General features: G+C 51.2%; 1 protein-coding gene across 3 annotated transcripts in view; it reads left to right on the forward strand.

The window, feature by feature from the left end:
- TXLNG (taxilin gamma) overlaps window positions 1–21,725 on the forward strand; it is a 137,159-nt gene that overhangs the window by 91,759 nt on the left and 23,675 nt on the right. For all 3 annotated transcript variants that reach the window (XM_029603290.1, XM_029603291.1, XM_029603292.1), the window contains exon 8: window positions 21,423–21,515. In XM_029603290.1, coding sequence (XP_029459150.1) covers window positions 21,423–21,515 — 93 coding nt within the window. The remainder of the gene's footprint in view (window positions 1–21,422; window positions 21,516–21,725) is intronic.

The raw sequence follows: 21,725 nt of genomic DNA on the forward strand, positions 1-21,725 counted from the left end.
TTTAGGAAGGACTCTAAAAAGTCTTTCTTCCGGCCACGGAAGTATTATCCCCCACTAGCCAAGGCTAGGCCTGCGAGGTCTTACCATAAAACTCAACCTTGCCAGTCTCGTAAACAAAAGCCCGCAGCAGCTCCACAACCTGGCCCTGCGGCGGGTTTTTGACTCTCTCTTAGAGAGCATTTGCCAAACCCCTCTTCCAGCCATACCAGTAGGAGGTCGGCTGTGCCACTTTCTAGAAAGGTGGCATCATATCACCACAGATCAGTGGGTGATAGCGATAATTGCACAGGGTTACCATCTCAACTTCCTGACTCTCCCTTCCGACTCCCCACCCCTGCAGGCGTGGAGACTCACCGATCACTCTGTTCTTTTAGAGCAGGAAGTTTCTCTTCTCCTACAGTCAAACGCTATAGAACCCGTTCCTCCCTTACAACAAGGACTAGGGTTCTACTCCAGGTACTTCCTGATCCCAAAAAAGTCAGGGGGACTTCGTCCGATCCTGGACCTACGGGCCCTCAACAAGTACCTTCACAAGGAGAAGTTCAAGATGGTAACCCTGGGCTCGCTTCTCCCTCTGCTGCAAAGAGGGGATTGGCTATGCTCTCTAGACCTGAAAGACGCATATACCCACATTGCGATCACGCAATCTCATCGCAAATACCTGCGTTTTCTAGTAGGCCGAAATCACTACCAATATCGAGTGCTACCTTTCGGCCTGGCATCCGCACCACGAGTTTTCACCAAATGCCTCGTGGTAGTTGCAGCTTTTCTGAGGAGGGCAGGTGTCCACGTCTATCCCTATCTGGACGATTGGTTAATCAGGGCCCCAACCCAGCAGATTGCTCGGTCCTCCCTGACCCTAACAACTCAAACTTTGCTTTCTCTAGGGTTTCTTGTCAATTACGACAAATCCTACTTAGTCCCATCTCAGACCTTATCCTTCATTGGGGCAGACTTGGACACCTTACAGGCCAAAGCCTTCCTTCCTCATCCACGGGTTCAAACCCTTGTGTCCCTAGCTCGCCAGCTGCAGTCTCAGCACACAGCAACAGCTCGCCAATTCCTCGTTCTACTGGGACACATGGCCTCCTCAGTTCATGTGACTCCCATGGCCCGTTTAGCCATGAGAGTCACGCAATGGACTCTGAGATTACAATGGACACAAGCTGTTCAGCCTCTGTCCTCCATTGTTCGCATCACCGATGCACTCCGTCTGTCTCTTGTCTGGTGGACAAATCAATCCAACCTCCTACAGGGCTTGCCTTTTCTTCCACCAGATCCCCAGGTAATCCTCACCACCGACGCTTCCAACATCGGTTAGGGAGCCCATGTAAACAATCTACAAACGCAAGGATTCTGGTCACTAGAGGAAGCCAAACACCAGATAAATTTCCTGGAGCTGCGAGCAATTCGCTATGCTCTCAGGACTTTTCAAGATTGCCTATCGAACCACGCAATCTTAATTCAGACAGACAACCAGGTGGCCATGTGGTACATAAACAAGCAGGGAGGCACAGGCTCCTTCCTTCTGTGTCAGGAAGCTGTGCAGATTTGGGCAGAAGCCCTCTCCTGCTCCATGTACCTCAGGGCCACCTACCTGCCGGGAGTAGACAATGTATTGGCAGACCAGCTGAGCCGTGTCTTCCAACCACACGAGTGGTCACTCAATCCTTTGGTAGTGACCTCTCTGTTTCATAAATGGGGTTATCCCCACATAGACCTCTTTGCGTCCCCTCAGAACCACAAAGTGGACAATTACTGCTCTCTCATTCGGAGCCAGCACTCTCGGCCGAGGGATGCATTCTCCCTCACGTGGACAACCGGTCTGCTCTATGCATTCCCTCCACTGCCTCTTCTGTCGAAGACTCTCGTGAAGCTGCGTCAGGACAGAGGAACTATGATCCTGATAGCACCGCACTGGCCACGCCAAGCGTGGTTTCCCATACTCCAGGATCTCTCCATCCGCAGGCACATTCCTCTGGGAAAGGACCCGCATCTGCTCACTCAAAACGACGGATGCCTCCTCCATCCCAATCTCCAAGCCTTGTCCCTGACGGCATGGATGTTGAAAGGTTAGTCCTTCAGCCATTTAACCTTTCGGATTCAGTTTCTCGTGTCCTGATCGCTTCACGAAAGCCTTCCACAAGAAAATCTTATTCCTACAATTGGAAAAGGTATACTTCATGGTGCACTTCTCAGTCCCTTGATCCCCTTTCCTGTCCAATCTCTAAATTCTTGGACTATCTCTGGCATCTATCAGAATCAGGTCTAAAGACCTCTTCCATTAGAATGCATGTCAGTGCGGTAGCCGCCTTCCATAAAGGTATCGGGGGTGTCCCTATTTCAGTACAACCCCTTGTAACACGCTTTCTTAAAGGCTTGCTCCATTTGAAGCCACCTTTACGTCCTCCGGCCCCATCTTGGGACCTTAATCTGGTTCTTGGTCGCCTTATAAAACCACCTTTCGAACCTCTTCACTCCTGTGACCTAAAATTTCTCACATGGAAATTGTTATTCCTTTTGGCTATCACTTCAGCTCGCAGGGTTAGTGAATTACAGGCCCTAGTTACCTATCTGCCTTACACTAAACTCCTGCAGGACCGGGCAGTACTCCGCACTCACCCTAAATTCTTACCTAAGGTAGTTTCGGAGTTTCATATTAATCAATCCATCATACTACCTATCTTCTTTCCCAGGCCCCACTCCAACTCGGGGAACAGATTCTGCATACCCTGGACTGTAAACGGGCTCTAGCTTTTTATCTAGACCGTACAGCTGCCCACAGGAAGAGCACTCAATTATTTGTCTCTTTCCATCCTAACAAGTTAGGGCAGCCTGTGGGTAAGCAGGCTCTTTCCTCCATGGTTGGCGGACTGCATCTCCTTTTGCTATCAGCAAGCTGGCATTCCTTTCCAAGACCGTGTCAAAGCACACTCTGTGAGGGCCATGGCGACTTCAGTAGCACACCTTCGATCGGTGCAGATTCCTGACATCTGCAAGGCTGCAACCTGGAGTTCCCTACATACATTTGCAGCCCACTATTGTTTGGACAAAGCTGGAAGACAGGATTCCATCTTCGGCCAATCTGTCTTGCGCAACCTTTTTCCAACATGATGTACCAACACCCTTCCACCTTCCCGGTAGGGTGCGGATGCCCTCTCCCAAATTCCACCCCAGTTGTGCCTGTTGCACGCCGTTGGGTACATTTGGTGCATGTTAGGACATCCTCAGCTCGGTACTCACCCATTTGTGAGGACAACCATCCTGCTTGTCCTGTGAGAAAGCAAATGTTGCTTACCTGATGTAACAGGTGTTCTCACAGGACAGCAGGATGTTAGTCCTCACGAAACCCGCCCGCCACCCCGCGGTGTTGGGTTCGTTTTCTTTTTATTTTATTTTTCGGCACTGCCTGTAGCTTTGAAACAAGACTGAAGGGAGACCCCTGCTGGCTGCAGGGTTAGTGCCGTGCTGGGCATGCCCAGTAAGGGCCAGTCAAAGTTCCTGAAACTTTGACAGAAGTTTTCCGTGGTTGGGCTCCATCCTCAATGTCACCCATTTGTGAGGACTAACATCCTGCTGTCCTGTGAGAACACCTGTTACATCAGGTAAGCAACATTTGCTTTCTCCCCTACCTGGACATCTGGCTCCTCAGGGCCAAGGCGTAGGCTCCTTGCTGGCAGGCAGTGGATCGCGTGTTAGCTGCTCTCGCGTCTCTCAGGTGTGTGCTGGATTCTCCAAGAGCAACCTTCAGCCTTCCCAGGATTTCGGGTTCCTGGGAGCACACTTCAACACCTGGGTGGGCAAGGTCCTCTTGCCCCGCGCGTGGGCTCTCAAGTTCATAGACTAGATTCAGAATCGTATCTTTCTGCCTTCTCCGATGGCTTGTGCCTACCGGTAGGTCTTGGACTCCTTGGCTCCTGCCATCGACCTCGGCCCTTGGGCTCTTGTTCCTTTGCGCCCATTCCAGCCAGCTTTGCTGTCCCGCTGTCAGCCAGTGGCGGCACAGTTTCACACAGTCCTTCCGTTTTTGGACTCTACCGTTGCCGCCTTGCAGGGTGGTTTTTCCTTCCTCTTTGCTACAGGGAATTCCTCTCCACCTCCCTCAGTGGACGATAGTAACCACGGATACCAGTCTCTCGGGCTGGGATGCGGTCTGCCTCTCCCAGTACGCCCAGGGGATCTGGCCAGCGGCTCTGTCTCGCTGGCACATCCTTTGGTTGGAGGCTCAGGTGGTGTTCCTAGCTCTTCTGGAATTTCTCCCCCTCATCCACACCAAGGCGATACGGGTCTTGTTCCGCCAACTCCACCACACTGGCTTACGTCACTTGCCAAGGAGGCACCCGCAGTCCACTGATGGCCCTGGAAACCAGTCGTCTCTTCACCGGGGCAGAGCAACATCTACAGTGCCCGGCGGCCTCTTACATCGCGGGTAAGGGGAATGTGCTGGCCGATTTTCACAGTCTGCAGTCGCTCGATCCGGGGGAGTGGGAATACTCTGATGCAGCCATGCACCTCATCATCGACAGGTGGTCCCCTCCCACCTGGACCTCATGGCGACCCTTTGCAATGCCAAGGCAAATTGGTTTTTCCGCCGCTGGAGGGGACACGGCTCGGAGGGCGTAGTCACTCTTGGTCGACGGACGTCCCCCTGTACGTGCCCCCACCCCCCCATGGCCCCTGGTCGGGAAAGTTCTCAGAAGAATGGAACTCCACCGGGGTCCCGTGGCCCTGGTAGCACCAGAGTGGACGCGCAGGCCGTAGTTTCGCGGTTTTTCTCAACCTAGCGCCGGACGGACCTCTACAGCTACGCCATCTTCCTCGGCTCCCTCAGCAGGGACCTGTATTTTTCGACCAGGCCGCTCGCTTCTGTCTAGCGGCCTGACTTTTGAACGGTGATGTCTAAGGTGCAAGGGTTATTAGGGGGAGGTCATTTCCATCTTGTTGCGGGCCCGGAAACAGTTGACTTCCCTGGCGTACGTGCGTATCTGAAACGTGTTTGGGTCTGTTTGTGCGGAATCGGGTTTCTCAGCTTACTCCGCCCCGATCTCGTTAGTCCTCTCTTCTCCAAGAAAGTCTCTCCGAGGGTCTTTCCTTCGTTCTCGGCGCATACAGGTCTACCCTCTCGGCTCTCTCCTGGGTCAGGTACATGGTCATCACCGAGCGGGACACCCGGCTGTGTTTTGGTTCTTGAAGGGCGTCAAGCATCTACGTCCTCCTCGGCTGCTTGCCTTTCGTGGAATTTTAATCTGTTTTTTTCGGGCCCTCTGTGCGGCTCTGTTCGAAACTCTCCATCAGGCTACCTTGAAAGCTCTTTTTGCTTAAGGCTGTCTTTCTGGTCTCTATCTCCCCTGCTCGTCAGATCTCGGAGATCCAAGCGCTGTCCTGTCGGGCACCTTTTTTTTTGCGGTTTTCCGACTCCGGGGTTTCCCTCGTGACAGGCCCTTCCTTCTTAGTGTCTGTTCTTCTAACCTCCATGTCCACCAGTCGACAGAACTCCCTGCATTTTCCCTGCGACTGGGGACGTTCTCCTTAAACTTGATGCCATACGAGTTCTACTTCGCTACCTCCAGGTTACCAATGACTTCTGTCTCGGACCATCTTTCTGTCCTCTGGAGTGGGCCCAAACGGGGTAAGCCGGCTTCTCAGACCATTGTTGCGCGATGGTTGAAGGAAGCGATCTCCTCGGACTCTCTTTGTCAAGGTCTGGCGGTTCCCAAGGGCCAAGCGGCTCCTCCACTGTGTTCTTGAGCTACTTCCTGGGCGAACGTTCAATCGGTCTCTCCGTAGGAGTTTTGCAGTGCCGCCACTTGGACGTCCTTGTATACTTTGATCGACGCTACCGCCTGGATGTGCAGACTTCACTTTTTGGTTCTTTTGGGCTCCAAGTGCTTCGAGCGGGACTGTGTCTGTCCCACCTGGTTTAGGGAAGCTTTGGTACATCCCACAGTTTGGACTGATCCGGGTACGTACAGGGAAAGGAAAATTAGTTCTTACCTGTTAATTTTCGTTCCTGTAGTACCACGGATCAGTCCAGACGCCTTTCCCTATTTGTCTCTCTTTCTGTCCTCTTGAAGCTTGTTCTTGCAAGTTGCAGATTTTAAGACTTCATTTTTGTGTAAGAATACTGAGCAAATACACCGGAAGCCTTGGTTGTCCAAGTACCAAGATATGCAAGAGCAGTTAGGCATAACATGTTTCATTCATTGTTTTATAGTTGCTCCATTGAGCTTTATGGTTGCTTGCTTGATCCTACTCTGGTTTTGTTATTTTCTGCTTTGACAGTCGTTATACTGAAGGGTATAGGATAGGCTTTCAGTTTTAGTCTGTCTCCACCTGCTGGAAAGGAGGCTCAACCCACAGTCTGGACTGATCCGTGGTACTACAGGAACGAAAATTAACAGGTAAGAACTAATTTTCCTTTATGCACTAACAGATGAGACAAACCATATAATTACATAATTATGTGAATAGAAATAATTACAGCATGTGACATGCAGGGAGAGGCCATAACCAGTAGCAAAAAAGCAGGTGATCATGCTTTTGTATAGGTCATTGGTGTGACCTCACCTAGAATACTGGGGAAATAAGATATAAATAGGCTGGAGGTATTCCAAAGAGAGGCTACCAATTTTGTGCAGGATCTTCACCAAAAACAAGACTAGATGAGATTTAAAGACCTAACTACATATATCCTAGATGAGAAGCGAAATGGGGAAATATGATCAAGGCATTCCAGTACCAAAAAGTCTAAATAATGTACAATCCAGGGGAAAAAAATGCTCCAAAATAAGAGGTCACAGTATGACACTCCAAGGAAATGAACTCGGGAGCATCATCAGAAAATACTTGATGATGATGCCTCCCTTCACTCTGCCGCCTAATGTAATATTCCTGCTTGCCATTGTATACCTGCTACATAGAGCAGTGAAGAATAAAATGGTGCATTCTGATACATATGGCATCTCAGTACTTGCTCTGTTTTAGCATTACACCTTGTTAGTTTATCTGTCTCCAGCAGGTGGAAACTTATCTGGACTGGTGCAGCATTTGGAAGGCTCCTGGTTCACCATCCTTTTAGGAGGTCTCGGAAGAGCCCAAGAGATGAGAAAGTAGACTTGGGTAGCCTCTTGGTTGCTGTAAGAGGCTCCAACCCTCTTGAGGGTTGATATTCTCCTTTTGGGGCTGTAGCTATTGATTTCTTCTCCAAGGACAAGCAGGATGATAGTCCTCACACATGGGTGACCTCATTAGATGCACCCCCGATTCGGGAAAAATTGTCAGTTCCTAGAACTTTGACTTGGCACACTGAGCCACGTGGGGTCCCTCTCCATTCTCTTTCTCCGCGAAGCTGCGGCATCACAGTTCGTGAGCTCTTAACTTGGCCTCTTCGGCTTTGTCTGGAAAACTTTTCTTAATCGCTTTTTTTGTGGTTTTTTCGAAGCTTTCGACACTGGGTCCCTCTGTCTATCCCCGACAGTGTTCCTAGTCAGGGTTTTTGTCATTTATCTGTAATTTTCTTTTCACGGTCTATTCCCCCACAGTGGCTGTGCTTCAGTGCCCACAGGCCATTGATGCCAACCGCTATCAGTTTTGGTTTTGCATCCCTTTTATTTCATCCCATCATGGCCACATCTGGTTTCCAGTGATGCCAGAGGACCATGTCCATTATGGTCCCCCATGAGATGTGTCCTCTGCCTAGGGGGCATCACATGATGTCTGGGGTTGCCACGAATGTGCACAGATGACCCCAAAGGGACGTTGTCTTCAGCTCGACAAGATGGATTAACTCTTCAGGTTGAGGAAGACCAAGCCATCGTAGGAGCCGCACCGATTTACACCTTGCCATTGACAGTGGCAGGACCATTGGTGCTGTCGGCGGATAGGGGTGCCAGAGACCGACCACTGTTAAGCTCCTCCAGACCAAGCACATCTGGTTCCTAGTCATCAGGGGAAGGACCGGGCTGGGCATCGCGGGAAGCTGAAGGAGCAGCAGCACCAGTCCCCATCTATGCATAGTGCCGGGCATGGGGATGCACTGGCGTATGCTGTGATACCCCTAAAGCGACCCTGCAGCAAGGAGCACCAGTCCTCAATCGGTGCCGGGGTCCACAGTGGTCTCCACTGGTCTTGATGCCTCATGGGTCCGAAGAGGATCTGGCCAATCTTCCTTACTCCCAGACAGTATTGGCATTGGCAGTGTTCGAGGAGGAGCTGGAGTGGAGAGTGGAGAGTCCAGCTGGTGGCATCTGTTTTGTGGCACCGAAGGCACCAGAGCCGGTACCATCTGTTCTGGAACTGCTGCTGGAGAAGCTTAATACGCTCATAGGTGCGTTACTGACCCAGCTGGTGTCAGTTCTCAGGATGGCATTTATGCCCTTTGGGGCACCGCAGCCTCCCCCTACCAGTATGGTAGTAATTGCCGGTTTCTTGGAGGAGGAAGTTCCGTTCAGGCAAGCCTGTAGTCTGTCCATCTCTGCCAGTGCCTGCACCTCTGGACAAAGGCCAAGCGCCTAGAGCCCCACCCCCTTTTATTTACAATGAGGATGAGGGTCCCTATGACCCCTGGGGAATAACACCACAGAATCCTCCTCTGACTATGAGGGTCTCCCCTCAGACCCTTCTCCTCCAGAAGAGCGAAGGAAGACTCCACCTGAGGACTTAACCTTTGCAGGGTTTGTGAGGGTAATGGCGGAAGCCATGCTATTTCAGTTACTGATGAAGGGAGGATGCCAGGCACAAAATGTTTGAGATCCTCCAGTTCATGGAGCCTCCTAAGGAGATCATGGTGATCCTGGTACACAATATCCTTAAGGAGTTGCTGCTGAGGATATGGGAACACCTCCCCTCTTCAAGGCCTCCTGGGTCTACTTAGTCTGGAAAGCTGCCGGATTCGATGAGCATCAGCTGCCCCACCAGTTGGTGGTCTAATTCACTCTCAAGAGAGCCTAGCATTCTCAGATCCATTCCTGAGCACCCCCAGGGAAGGCCCACAGAGCGATGGATGCTCTTGGGAGAAAGGTGTTCAGGGAGCCATACTTATTGCCCACATAGTTTCCTATCAGCTGTATATGAGCCAGTATTCACAGGACATCTGGAAGCAGGTGCAGGAGTTGACCAAGCAGCTGCCTCAGCTGCAGCAGGACACCCTCATGTTGCTGGTGTATAAGGGCTTGGAGTGCAGAAAACACGAGGTCCAAACAACATACAATCTTTTCAAGACATCTTCAAGGTTCTCTGCAGCAGGAATCTGTGTCTGCAGAATGGCATATTTGTGGGCTTCTGATCTCCGACAGGAGGTATAGGAACAACTTGCTGCCGTGCCATGTGCCGAGAACAATATCTTCAGAGATAGGATGAGGGACATGGTGGCCCATCTCTGGGACCACCATGAGACCCTCCAACAACTCTCCACCAGAACTCCAGATCCATCCTCCTCCTCCAGGAGGTCAGTGAGATCGGGGCAGAGGAAGTCTTTCGCCAGAGGAACTACTATCCTCCGCCCCCTTGCTCCTGTCAACAGCATCAGGGCTCATGGCTGTACCAGGCAGCAGAGAGCCCTCAAGCCCAGCTGGTGCCTCAGTCAATTCCAGGGATGGGCTTTTGACTGGGTCATAGGGAGCATATGGCAGTTGATCATATCTGGGTCGGTGGACCTTTACTCGGGGGCAGGCTGCGGTTCTTCACGAACCAGTGGTCCAGTATAATCTCGGACCAGTGGGTTCTGTCCATCATCTGCCAAGGGTACCAGCTGAACCTATTGAGTATCCTGCCAAATTGCCCTCCAAGCCTGTTTTGGGGACCGGTAGCACATCAAGGTACTTCTAATGGAGCTCTCCTCCCTCTTAACTGCCAGAGCGGTTGAGCTTGTTCCACTGAGGCAAATAGGACGGGGATTTTATTCCAGGTATTTCCTGATTCCAAGGAAAACAGGAGGGCTTTGTCCCATCCTAGACCTAAAGGCCTTGAGCAAATTTGTCAAAACAGAAAAGTTCAAGATGATTTCCCTGGGCACCTTGCTTCCCCTTTTTGCAAAAAGGGGACTGGCTATGTTCCCTTAATCTAAAGGACATGTAAGCTCACATTGAGATCTTCCCCAGTCACCGGAAGTATCTCTGATTTGTGGTGGAAGACAGCATGTCCAGTACCAGATGTGGCCCGACAGGTCTTCACAAAATGCCTGGCCATAATGACAATGCACCTCCACAGGCTGGGGGTAAATGTTTTCCCTTTATGTGGACGATTGGTTGGTCAAGAGTACATCTCAGGCAGGGGCCATCAGATCCATGCACTTGACTATCCGGGTGTTGGAGTCGCTAGGGTTCTTCATCAACTACCCAAAGTCCCATCTCAGCCAGTCATCTCAATTGGACTTCATAAGAATCCTGCTAGACACAGCTCAGGCCAAGGCCTTCCTACCTTGTCAAAGGGCTGTCACTTTGCCAACTATCGTAGCAGAGCCAGCAGGTGTCAGCACAAATACTCATGTGCAGAACCCAATGAACCCTGAAGTCACAGTGGTGCCAGGCCCCTCAGAACCTCCAAGATCTCATCTGTCACCTCGCCTCTCCAGGACTCATTGTCCTGGTGATGGGTACTTTCAGATCTGGAAAGGGGATCTCTTTTTGAAGTCCTCCTACCCATATTGTTCTAACCACGGATGTGTCCTCCCTGCACTGGGAGGGCTCATGTATAATGGGCTGTGTACCCAGGGTCTCTGGTCCACCCAGCAAAGCAGTTGTCAAATCAACTTCCTGGAGCTCCAGGCAATTAGGTACGTGCTATGGGCTTTCAGAGATCAGCTATCCAACAAAGTTGTCCTGATCCAGACAGACAACAAGGGGTAGCCATTTGGTATGTCAACAAGCAGGGAGGTATGGGATCATACCTCCTGAGTCAGGAAACTGTCCAGATCTGGTCATGGGCCATGTCCCAAAGAATGGTGCTCAGGGCCATGTACCTGGCCGGGATGGGATAGCAAACAGAATGAGTCGTGCCTTCAGTACCCACGAGTGGTCCCTGGTCCAAGGAGTTGCAAATCAGATATTCTACCTCTGGAGGAGCCCAGACGTAGATCTATTCATGTCCCCTAGCAACAGGAAGGTGCCTCTGTTCTGCTTCCTGTACAAGTCAGACAGCAAACCAGCCTTGGACCCCCTTGCCTGTCATTGGGGCAAGGGTCTTCTGTACACATATCCTCAGATTCCCTTAGTAGCAACGACTCTCTTGAAGCTTTACGAGGACAAAGGGACTATGATCGTTATAGCCCCTTATTGACCGAGAAAGGTCTGGTTTCCACTCCTTCAGGAGTTGTCGATCTGGAGACCGATCAGTCTGGGGATTCCCCAGATCTCAACATGCAAGATCGAGGCAGGTTGCAACATCCTAATCTCCAGGCCCTGTCACTCACAGCCTGAATGTTGAGAGATTAGTTCTGCAACCACTTGATCTTTCAGAGGATGTGCCTCGAGTCCTGGTGGCTTCTAGAAAGCCTTCTAGCAAGTCCTATGAACTGAAGTGGAGGAGGTTTTCCATGTGATGAGAGCAAAAGACCCTAGATCCATTCTCCTGCCCCCACAAAAACTGCTTGAGTACCTTCTACTCTTATCGGAAGCTGGCTTAAAAGCCAACTCCATTATAGTTCATCTCAGTGCAGTTGACGCATATCAGCACGGTGTAGATGGTACGCCCATCTCTGTACAGCCTATTGTACGTTTCATGCGGGGTCTGCTTCAATTGAAGTCTCCTCTAAGGCCTGCCGCTTTGTCTTGGGACCTCAATGTGGTGTTAGCTCAGCTGATGAAAGCTCCTTTTGAACCACTGCATTCCTGTGACCTGAAGTACCTGACCTGGAAGGTCTTATTTTTGGTGGCAGTCACCTCAGCGCACAGGTTCAGCGAACTCCAGGCCTTAATGACTTATCCACTTTACACTAATTTTCATCATGACAGGGTGGTCTTGCCCATGCACCCTAAATTCTTACCTAAAATGGTGACAGACTTCCATCTTAACCAGTCCATCATCCTGCCAAAATTCTTTCCCAGGCCCCATTTGCACCAAGACGAACAAGCAGTGAACAGTTTGGACTGTAAGTGAGCCTTAGCTTTCTATCTGGAGCAGACAGATACAGTCCACCCAACTTTTTGTTTCTTTTGATAAGAATAGGTGGGCATTGCCATTGCCAAACAGACACTATCCATTTGGCTAGCAGAATGCTTCTCCTTTAGTTATGCCCAGGTGGGAATACATTTTGAGGTTCATGTCCACAATCATTCTGTCAAAGCCATGGCAGCGTCTGTGGCCCACTTGTAAGCAGTTCCCGTGGAGGAGATCTGCAAGACTGCAATGTGGAGTTCTCTCCACACATTCACATCTCACTATTGCTTGGATAGGGATGGCTGACTCAGCAGTAGGTTTGCCCAATATGTCCTTCGGAATCTGTTTGAGATGAGGAACCCAACTCTCTAGTGCCTATGGCCTATTTGGGTTCTGGCTTTCTTCCCCTCTGTTACCAACAGCACCATTGTTGTGCCTGTTGGCACCTGGTTGAGTTTCTGTTGGTCCCCTTTTATGTTGGGAAGTAGTCTGTAGCTAGGGATTTACCCATGTGTGAGGACTACAATCTTGCTTGTCCTCAGAGAAAGTAGAGATGCTTACCTGTAACAGGTGTTCCCTGTACGTACCAGGATCAGTCCAGACGGTGGGTTATGTCCCCCGTCCAGCAGATGGAGTCAGAACAGACGTCGAGGGACGTCACCAGTAAGAGCCAGTGCTCCCTCTGCTGGAGCTCAGTATCTTTCTGACTCCAGCAGATGAGAGTTGGGGGGATCTCGGCTCCCCCACACTGACAGGGTTTTCAGGTTTTCTTCTTTCTTCTTTTCTTTTCCTGTCACCTATTTGAATTGTCTTAGAATTGTTTTTGAATCAAGTTAAAGTTTATAAAAAAAAAAAAAAAAAGAGTGCCCTAGCTTTGGAGGCGTGTCTTTCTTTCTACCTTCTCTGCTTCAGCTTGCTTCCCTCGCGTGTGGTAAGTTTTGGGGTTTTTTTCTCTGTTGTGGTTTCTTTTTCAGGTTTTTTTTTTCTTCCTTCCCGCAGCTTTTTAGAGTCCCGTGGCTGCCGGGGGTCCCGGTACCGCCGGTCAGAGGCCTGTTTTTCGTGGCTTTTTGGCCTGACAGGGTGGTTTCTCGGAGCTGCAGGGATTTTGTGAGGCGGGTTGCGCAGGCCCTCCGGCCCCCCCGCGGCACCTCGTAGTGCCTTCAGGCCCCCCCGAGCCCTTTTTCTTTGATTTCCCCGGCTTTTTTTGTCATGCCGCGGCCGTCCCAGTGCGCGGCCTGCGGCGAGCCAGGGTCCCGGATCTTGCGGGAGGGGATTTGTGCGAGGTGTCTCCCGGGTGGGGAAGGCACCTCGCAGCCGCTCGGTTCTTTTTTGGGCCTCCCCTCCCCCCGGCAAGGGCGGCGCGGGCCGGCCACGTCGCCGCCATTGGCGGGAACGGCGGCCATGTTGCTGGCACAGCACGTTGCTGCAGCAGAGGCGGTTTTGGAGCGGAGGGATTTTCGAGAGGTTTCTCCTCCGAATTTATCCCCGGAGGGGGGCTTGCCAGTTCCTGAGACGCCGGAGGTCCCCTCCTCGGGCCCCCCTCCCAGCTTCCCGTGTTTTTCGCCAGAATTTATTCTCCTTATGCACAGCGCGTATCTGCAGGGGCTGGGGGTCCCTGGGGGCCCCTCCCCACCCCAGACCCCCCACCGACCAAGACCCCCCTGGTGTGCCCCCCGACCTTGTGGGGTCGGTGTCAGGGGCCCAGGGTCCGCTCCCTCGGCCTCGAGTTGCTCAGGGCTCCTCGGGAGCGATCTCGCCATTGGGGAGGACTTCCCCCAGATCCTCTGGACCCTGCGCTGGCGGAGTTACCTCCCGAGGGGGACGATCCGCTGGTGCTTCGTATTTTCCAAAAGGATGAACTGAATGACCTGATTCAACAGATCCTCCTGGAACTGGACCTGGACCCTCCCCCGGATCCACCGCTTCCGGTGGCGCCCGCAGTCACCACATCGGCCAGGAAAGGGGATCCGGTTCTCGCAGCGCTTCGTCCTAGGCCTCGGGCCTTTCCCATCCATGAGTCTTTCCTGCAGCTCCTCACCAGGGAGTGGGATGCTCCTGAAGACTCGTTAAAGGTTACTCGGGCCATGGAAAAGTTGTATCCGCTGCCAGAAGATTTCTTGGACCTTATTAAGGTTCCCAAGGTGGATTCGGCCGTTTCGGCGGTCACCAAGAGGACGACGATTCCAGTCACCGGTGGTACGGCGCTCCGGGACACCCAGGACCGCAAGTTGGAAGTCTTTTTAAAGAGGGTGTTTGAAGTGTCTGCCTTGGGCATGCGGGCGGTGATGTGTACCTCGCTGGCTCAGCGGGCCAGTCTCCGATGGGTTCAACAACTGCTCACTTCGCAATCGCTACCCCCGGACAAAGCCGCTCAGGCTGATCGCTTGGAGGCCGCCATAGCCTATGGGGCTGATGCCCTCTATGACCTGTTCCGAGTTCAAGCACGGTCCATGGTCTCGGTGATGGCGGCCAGGCGGCTCCTTTGGCTCCGCAACTGGGCGGCGGATGCCTCCTCTAAGTCGAGTTTGGGCTCTTTGCCTTTCCGAGGCAAGTTCCTTTTTGGAGATGACTTGGACCAGCTCATCGAATCGCTAGGGGAGAATGCGGTTCACAGGCTTCCTGAAGACAGACATCGTCCCTCTAGGGCGTTCGCTGCTACCCGGACCAGATCCAGAGCGCAGAGGCGCTATAGATCTTACAGGCAGCCGGGGGCCCGCGCTGTCTCCTCCAGACCCCAGCCTTGGTCCCGGTCCTTTAGGGGGCGGCGACCCGCCCGTGACGGCTCTGGACAGGGCAATCCCCCGCCAAAGTCGTCCCAATGATGCCAGAGGCACCCACTCCTCCACTCCCAGGATAGGGGGTCGACTAGCGGATTTCTACAAGGAGTGGGTAAGGATATCCGCAGACCAGTGGGTCCTGGACACTATAAGAGACGGCTACGCATTGGAATTTGTCCGTCCTCCCAGGGACCGGTTCATCTTCTCCCCCTGCGGTTCAGATCTCAAGAGAGCGGTGGTACAGCAGACTCTGGACCGGCTGCAGAGCATAGGAGCCATTTCTGCCGTCCCCTTCGGCGAGGTGGGCTTGGGACATTATTCCATCTACTTCGTCGTACCGAAAAAGGACGGTTCCTCACGGCCCATCCTCGATCTGAAGGAAGTCAACAAGTCTCTGCGAGTCAGCCGGTTCCGCATGGAGACTCTTCGATCAGTGATCGCGGCGGTTCACCGGGGGGAGTTCCTGGCCTCCTTGGACTTGACGGAGGCCTACTTGCATATTCCCATCCTGCCGGCGCATCGTCGTTTTCTCCGCTTCAAGATCCTGGATCAACACTTCCAATTCACGGCCCTCCCGTTCGGCTTGGCGACAGCACCGCGTACTTTCACCAAGATCATGGTTGTCGTGGCAGCGGCCCTACGCAGGGACGGTATACTAGTCCACCCCTATCTGGACGATTGGCTGATTCGAGCGAAGTCCTTCGCCCACGGACAAGAATCGGTAGCCCGGGTGGTCCAGGTTCTACAATCCCTGGGATGGGTCGTGAACTTCTCCAAAAGTTCTCTGGTTCCTTCCCAGCGACTGGACTTCCTGGGTGCCAGCTTCGACACGCTGCAGGGCAAGGTGTTCTTGCGCCCGGACAAGGCTCAGTCGTTGCGGGAGCATGTCTGTCGTTTTTCAGCTTTGCTGGAGCCCACCTCCTGGAATTATCTACAGTTACTGGGGGTGATGGCGACCACCATCAATATGGTGCCCTGGGCTTTTGCGCATCTGCGCCCTCTGCAGGCGTCCCTCCTCTCCAGGTGGAAGCCAGTGTCTCAGGATTATCAGGTGATCCTTCCTCTCCCCCCGGTCGCCAGGGACAGTCTGGACTGGTGGCTGGTCCCGGCGAATCTGGCTCAGGGAGTCTCCCAATTGGGTGGTAGTCACCACCGATGCCAGCCTCGTGGGCTGGGGCGCCGTCTGCGACCGAAGCGCAATGCAGGGGACGTGGTCCCCAACTGAGGCGACGTGGCCGATCAACCGTCTGGAGACCAGGGCGGTGCGGCTGGCACTACAACGGTTCCTCCCCCTGGTGCGGAACAGAGAAGTACGAATCCTCTCCGACAACGCCACCACGGTGGCCTATATCAATCGACAAGGAGGCACAAGAAGCAAACATGTCTCCCTCGAGTCGACCCTCCTAATGGAATGGGCGGAACGGCATCTCGTCAGGATCGCAGCTTCTCACATCGCCGGGGTGGACAATATACAGGCGGACTTTCTCAGTCGACAACTGGATCCCAGTGAATGGGCGCTCTCCGACGAGGCGATGCAGTTAGTGATTCAGTGGTGGGGCGCACCGCACTTCGATCTGATGGCTACGGCCACCAACGCCAAGGCACCTCGGTTCTTCAGTCGCCGGAGGGAACGCGGCGCGGAGGGGGTGGATGCCCTTGCCCTCCCATGGCCGGCTCATCAGCTGCTCTACGTCTTTCCTCCGTGGCCCTTGGTGGGCAAAACGCTCCGCAGGATAGAAAATCATCAAGGGCCTGTGGTCCTCGTCACTCCGGAGTGGCCGCGCAGGCCTTGGTTTGCGGACCTCCTCCAGCCGGCGGTGGACGGCCCGCTTCGGCTCGGTCATCTTCCTCCTCTACTGCACCAGGGTCCGGTATATTTCGACCAGGCCGAACTCTTTTGTCTTGCAGCATGGCTTTTGAACGGCGCCGCCTTCGACGTAGGGGCTACCCTGAGGCGGTAGTCTCTACTATGCTGCGGGCCCGGAAGTCCTCTACTTCGGTTGCTTATGTACGAGTTTGGAGAACTTTTGACATCTGGTGCTCTTCCAGGGGGATCTGACCCATGGAGGCGTCGGTTCCGTCGATTCTGCAGTTTCTTCAAGATGGTCTGGATAAGGGACTCTCCTATAATTCCCTACGAGTCCAGGTGGCGGCCCTGAATTCTTTCACGCGAGCGGATGGCTCTCTTCTCCTGCAACCGGACGTTGCCCGCTTTCTTAAGGGGGTCAAGCACATACGTCCTCCTGTACGGGATCCTTGTCCCTCCTGGAGCCTCAACCTGGTGCTTCGGGCCTTGTCAGGGGCCCCTTTCGAACCAATACGTGGAGCGACCCTCAAGGATCTGACTCTCAAGGCGGTCTTCCTTGTGGCCATCTGCTCAGCGCGTCATATCTCGGAGCTACAAGCGTTGTCCTGCAGGGAGCCTTATCTCAGGTTCTCAGATTCCGGAGTCTCCCTGCACACCGTGCCTTCCTTTCTTCCGAAGGTAGTCTCGTCCTTTCACTTGAATCAGACGGTGGAACTGCCGTCCTTTGGACCCAGCGAGCCTCGGTCTCTTCATCTTTTGGATGTCAAACGCACCTTGCGTCACTATCTGGACGTGACCAACGACTTCCGGCTCTCCGATCATCTCTTCGTCCTCTGGTCGGGTCCGAAGAAGGGGTTCCAGGCCTCGAAGACGACGATTTCTCGTTGGCTTAAAGAAGCTATCTCGGTATCCTACATTGGAGCAGGCCGAACTCCTCCTAGCGGAGTTATCGCTCACAAGCTGTGTCATGGGCGGAAACTCGCTCTGTCTCCTCACAGGAGATCTGCCGAGCAGCAACGTGGAAGTCACTGCATACTTTTTCCCGACATTATCGACTACACCTGGCGTCGTCCTCCATGGGACATTTTGGTGGCCAGGTTCTCCGAGCAGGGCTTTCAGGGGCCCACCCGGTTTAGGGAAGCTTTGGTACATCCCACCGTCTGGACTGATCCTGGTACGTACAGGGAAAAGAAAATTATTCCTTACCTGCTAATTTTCGTTCCTGTAGTACCAAGGATCAGTCCAGACGCCCACCACCTTGGGATCTTTTGCTTCTGCTCGGGTCTGATTACTGTCGATATATATTCAGTCTTTGTTTCTTATCTCTGTTTCACAGCTCCCTACAAGTTGGGTGCCTTCCCGCTCGTTGGCGGTTTATTCTTATTATCTATGGTTAGTGCCTGTGTTTCAGGCTTTGCTATACGTGGTATTGAGCTCCAGCAGAGGGAGCACTGGCTCTTACTGGTGACGTCCCTCGAAGTCTGTTCTGACTCCATCTGCTGGACGGGGGACATAACCCACCGTCTGGACTGATCCTTGGTACTACAGGAACGAAAATTAGCAGGTAAGGAATAATTTTCTTTTCTCCGAAGTCAGCAGAATGTTAGTCCTCACGAAACCCGCCCCACCACTCTGTAGAGTTGGGTTTCTCCTGTTTTTTGTTTTTTCTCTAATTCTATGATATAAGACTGGAAAGGGACCCCTTGTGGTATAGGGCATGCTGGGCATGCTTAGTGTGCAAAGTCAAAGTTCTAGAAACTTTGACATAAGTTTTCTGTGTCGGGGCTCCATCTAATGATGTCACCCATGTGTGAGGACTAACATCCTGCTGTCCTCTGAGAACACCTGTTACAGGTAAGCAACTCTGCTTTCTCTTCCCTCTCTCTCTCTCTAAACCCCCCCCCCCCCCCCGCCATTCCCACATTCAAAACTGCCTTGACATGCTTTATTGTGGGTCCCATTCCCTCCCTGTTTAAAGGTCTTTGCTTTGAGCAGGATAGCCAATCAAGTTATTACCCAAAAAAAGGACAAAAATATCGACTACACAGACTGGGATCAGTTTAGATTTTGGTGGCTGCTACAGCTGATCGGGGAGTGCCCTGGGGAAAAGGGATAATGTAAATATGCCAGAGGACAATAGGCTGAATCTCAAGCCCACCAATTACTTAATTTATTGTGTATACAAAAACATTTAAATTTATACAATACAATCGTGTGTGAGGCGTCTATACATTTGGAATAAATTCTAAAATATGATCAATACAATTTATTGATCCACAATCATACTCCATCCATACCATTCATCCATAAAAACCACAATGCATATATATCATCAATAATACATTACACATCTAAACAAACCTATGTAACATGTATATAACTGTGCTGAGACCCATTAACAACTGTTCAAATGTTCCTACGAGATTTCTCGTTTCGCCTGCATAACCAGGCTTCTTCAGGGAACCTCTAGATTTTATAGATACGGGTCAAGTATCATTCACAAAAATAAATTTACAGCAAATTCTTCAGTTAAACATGTATAATATGTATTGAATTTACAGCAAATCCTTCAGTTAAACATGTGTAGTATATTTTCAGATCTCCACTCCATATAATAATCTTCTCATGACGAAATTTTGTATCTCTCCCCACTCCAAATGCAGTCCTCACACAACTATTAAATTCACAAACTCATCATTATTAAACCACCGAACACCGTTGCCCTCCTTGCCTCTTCCGGGCGAAACTGTTGTATTATTTACAAACCCAGAGAATAATGCCGGCTGGCTTCAACTGGCTTAAACTCCATCTCCACATTTCTATCGCCAAGTTTGTCTTTGAAATCCAGAATTAAGCCTCCATAAACTTTCAATCTCGAGGTCATAAGCTCGCCGCCTGGATTTACCACAAAGTGCTTTCAAACATTATTACCAACCCGGCCGGATACATAGTTACTCCCTTCTTTCCAAACGCTTTGGACAGTCAACTTTCAAGAATTTGTCCTTAAAAACTATATTTCTATGGCAATCTGTTCATTGAGATGTATCTCAAAGTTATAGGCCCTTTTTTGCAGGGATGGGTATTTAATTTCAGAGGAAAATGTAGTTCTCTGCTCTATACCCTCCTCCTCACCTAAGGTGGTCTTAGGCTTTCACCTTAATCAGTCAATTTCTTACTGATGTTTAGATCAAAGGAATGTAAGAGTGAGAATAGAACCGCCTCCAACTTCTATCATTAGGCAGGTAAGGCAGTCTCCTCAAGCAGAAGCAAGTTCCCAACTCTTGCTGGCAGAAAACTGACCTGCACAGTGATAGGCTGGCAGGGTTCCTTCCCCTCTCCCCCCACCCAGGAAGAAGATTTGTGTGGTAGTGAAGTATCTTGCCAGTGGGATTGGGAAGTGTGAGTTAGAGGGGAAGGGGGGGGAACGAGAGGAAAGGAAAGGGGGAAGGAAGTAGACAGTGAGAAAGATTGTGTTAGGATTGTGGACCCTTATATTGGGGTGAGGTTGACGCAACCTACAGAGGAGGCCCTGTAAGTCCTCACTGCCAACAGGGGGGAGCAGATAGGTGCAAAGACTGAACTGGAGCTTCGCCTATACCCAGCCCCCTTTCCCCTCAGGTTGAGACTTTGGGTTCTGGAGGCAGGCAGGTCTTAGGTGGCAGTCTCTGGGACATAAGCAGAAGAGTAGATCCGGGGTCAGACTGAGGTTGGAGGTGGGCAGCAGGCAAAGATACTGAGAGTCCAGGCTAATGTCAGTGGCAGGCAAGGATATCAAGAATTCAGGCTAAGGTCAAATACCAGGGGTCTGTCAGAGGGAGAAAGTGGAAGGCTGGGCGATGAGGATGAGACTGGAGAGACTAAGGCAAGGCTGGGGAAGGCTGAAGAGATGAAGAACGCAGCAGCTCACAATACCCAGAAGGTAGTCCACCCATTGCTGAGGCAGAGACAGTATGTCGGGGAAGCCCTTTTATAGGGTGAAGAGTGGTGAAGTCATCAGAGGGTGGTGCGCACCTAGAGGGAGATGCAGAAGCAGCAGTCATGGCAGTGTCCTGCCACATCATGTCTTGTGTTTTTTTTTTTTTTTTTTAGCAGCATCCCACTGGCCATTAGGATTACAGATGCAGTTTGTGGTTGGGCCCTGCAAGCCATGAAACCAACATATTGGAGGTGGTATGAGTGGAAAAGTGAATCCTACCCACATACATCACCACCAATCTATCTCCCACTTCCCCAGGGGTAGATGCTAGGGAAGGGAGGTTACAGTTTATATCTTATGTGAAATACATATTTTCCTAGCGTGTAGCAGATGGACTCAGAACAAGTGGTTCCTCGTCCATCTGTCTTTAAAGAAGGATTGCTAGAAATATTTTCATTAGGATTCCTTCAATTGCATAAACAAATAAAATTGATTGCTTTTTTTTTTTTTTTAATGTTTTCACCTGGCTTGAGGGGACTTTGAAGGTTTCTCCTGCTTTGTCATATCTACTGTTATGGATCAAAGTAAACAGGTGCTGCCTTGCTGATCATCATCAGAATCAGGCTGTGGTGCCTGCAATTTTGCATCTCCTCCCAAAGAAACCGTTGAACTGAAGCTAGATTTTTTTTTGTGTTGATGTATCAATTATGATACATGCAGTATCTGTGCTTCAGAATGCAAGTGTATGTCCCATGTATGAAAGGCATGACACCAATTTATGAAAATGTGGACTGCAGTAACTTTACACACCTATAATTTTTCCTTTTAGCTCTCTCTCTACATGGATAAGTTTGAAGAATTCCAGACCACTATGGCAAAGAGCAATGAACTTTTTACAACTTTCAGACAAGAAATGGAAAAGGTATTACCTTGTCCTTTCAAAATATGTTTCATACAGGTTTTGGAAATAAGCAAAACAGTGATCTGCTGTTCTATACAGAGAAAAAAGTGTTAATTCTTCAGAGTGGGTTATTTCTAGGTTTGGATACCTTATTAGATAAATGCTTTTGAGCAACTTCCTCAAAGGACAGAGGTGACCCATGTGAAAAATAGGTCTGTGTAGTCTCAAATG

This window comes from Rhinatrema bivittatum, chromosome 5, assembly GCF_901001135.1.
Source record: "Rhinatrema bivittatum chromosome 5, aRhiBiv1.1, whole genome shotgun sequence".
NCBI classification, from domain to species: Eukaryota; Metazoa; Chordata; class Amphibia; order Gymnophiona; family Rhinatrematidae; genus Rhinatrema; species Rhinatrema bivittatum.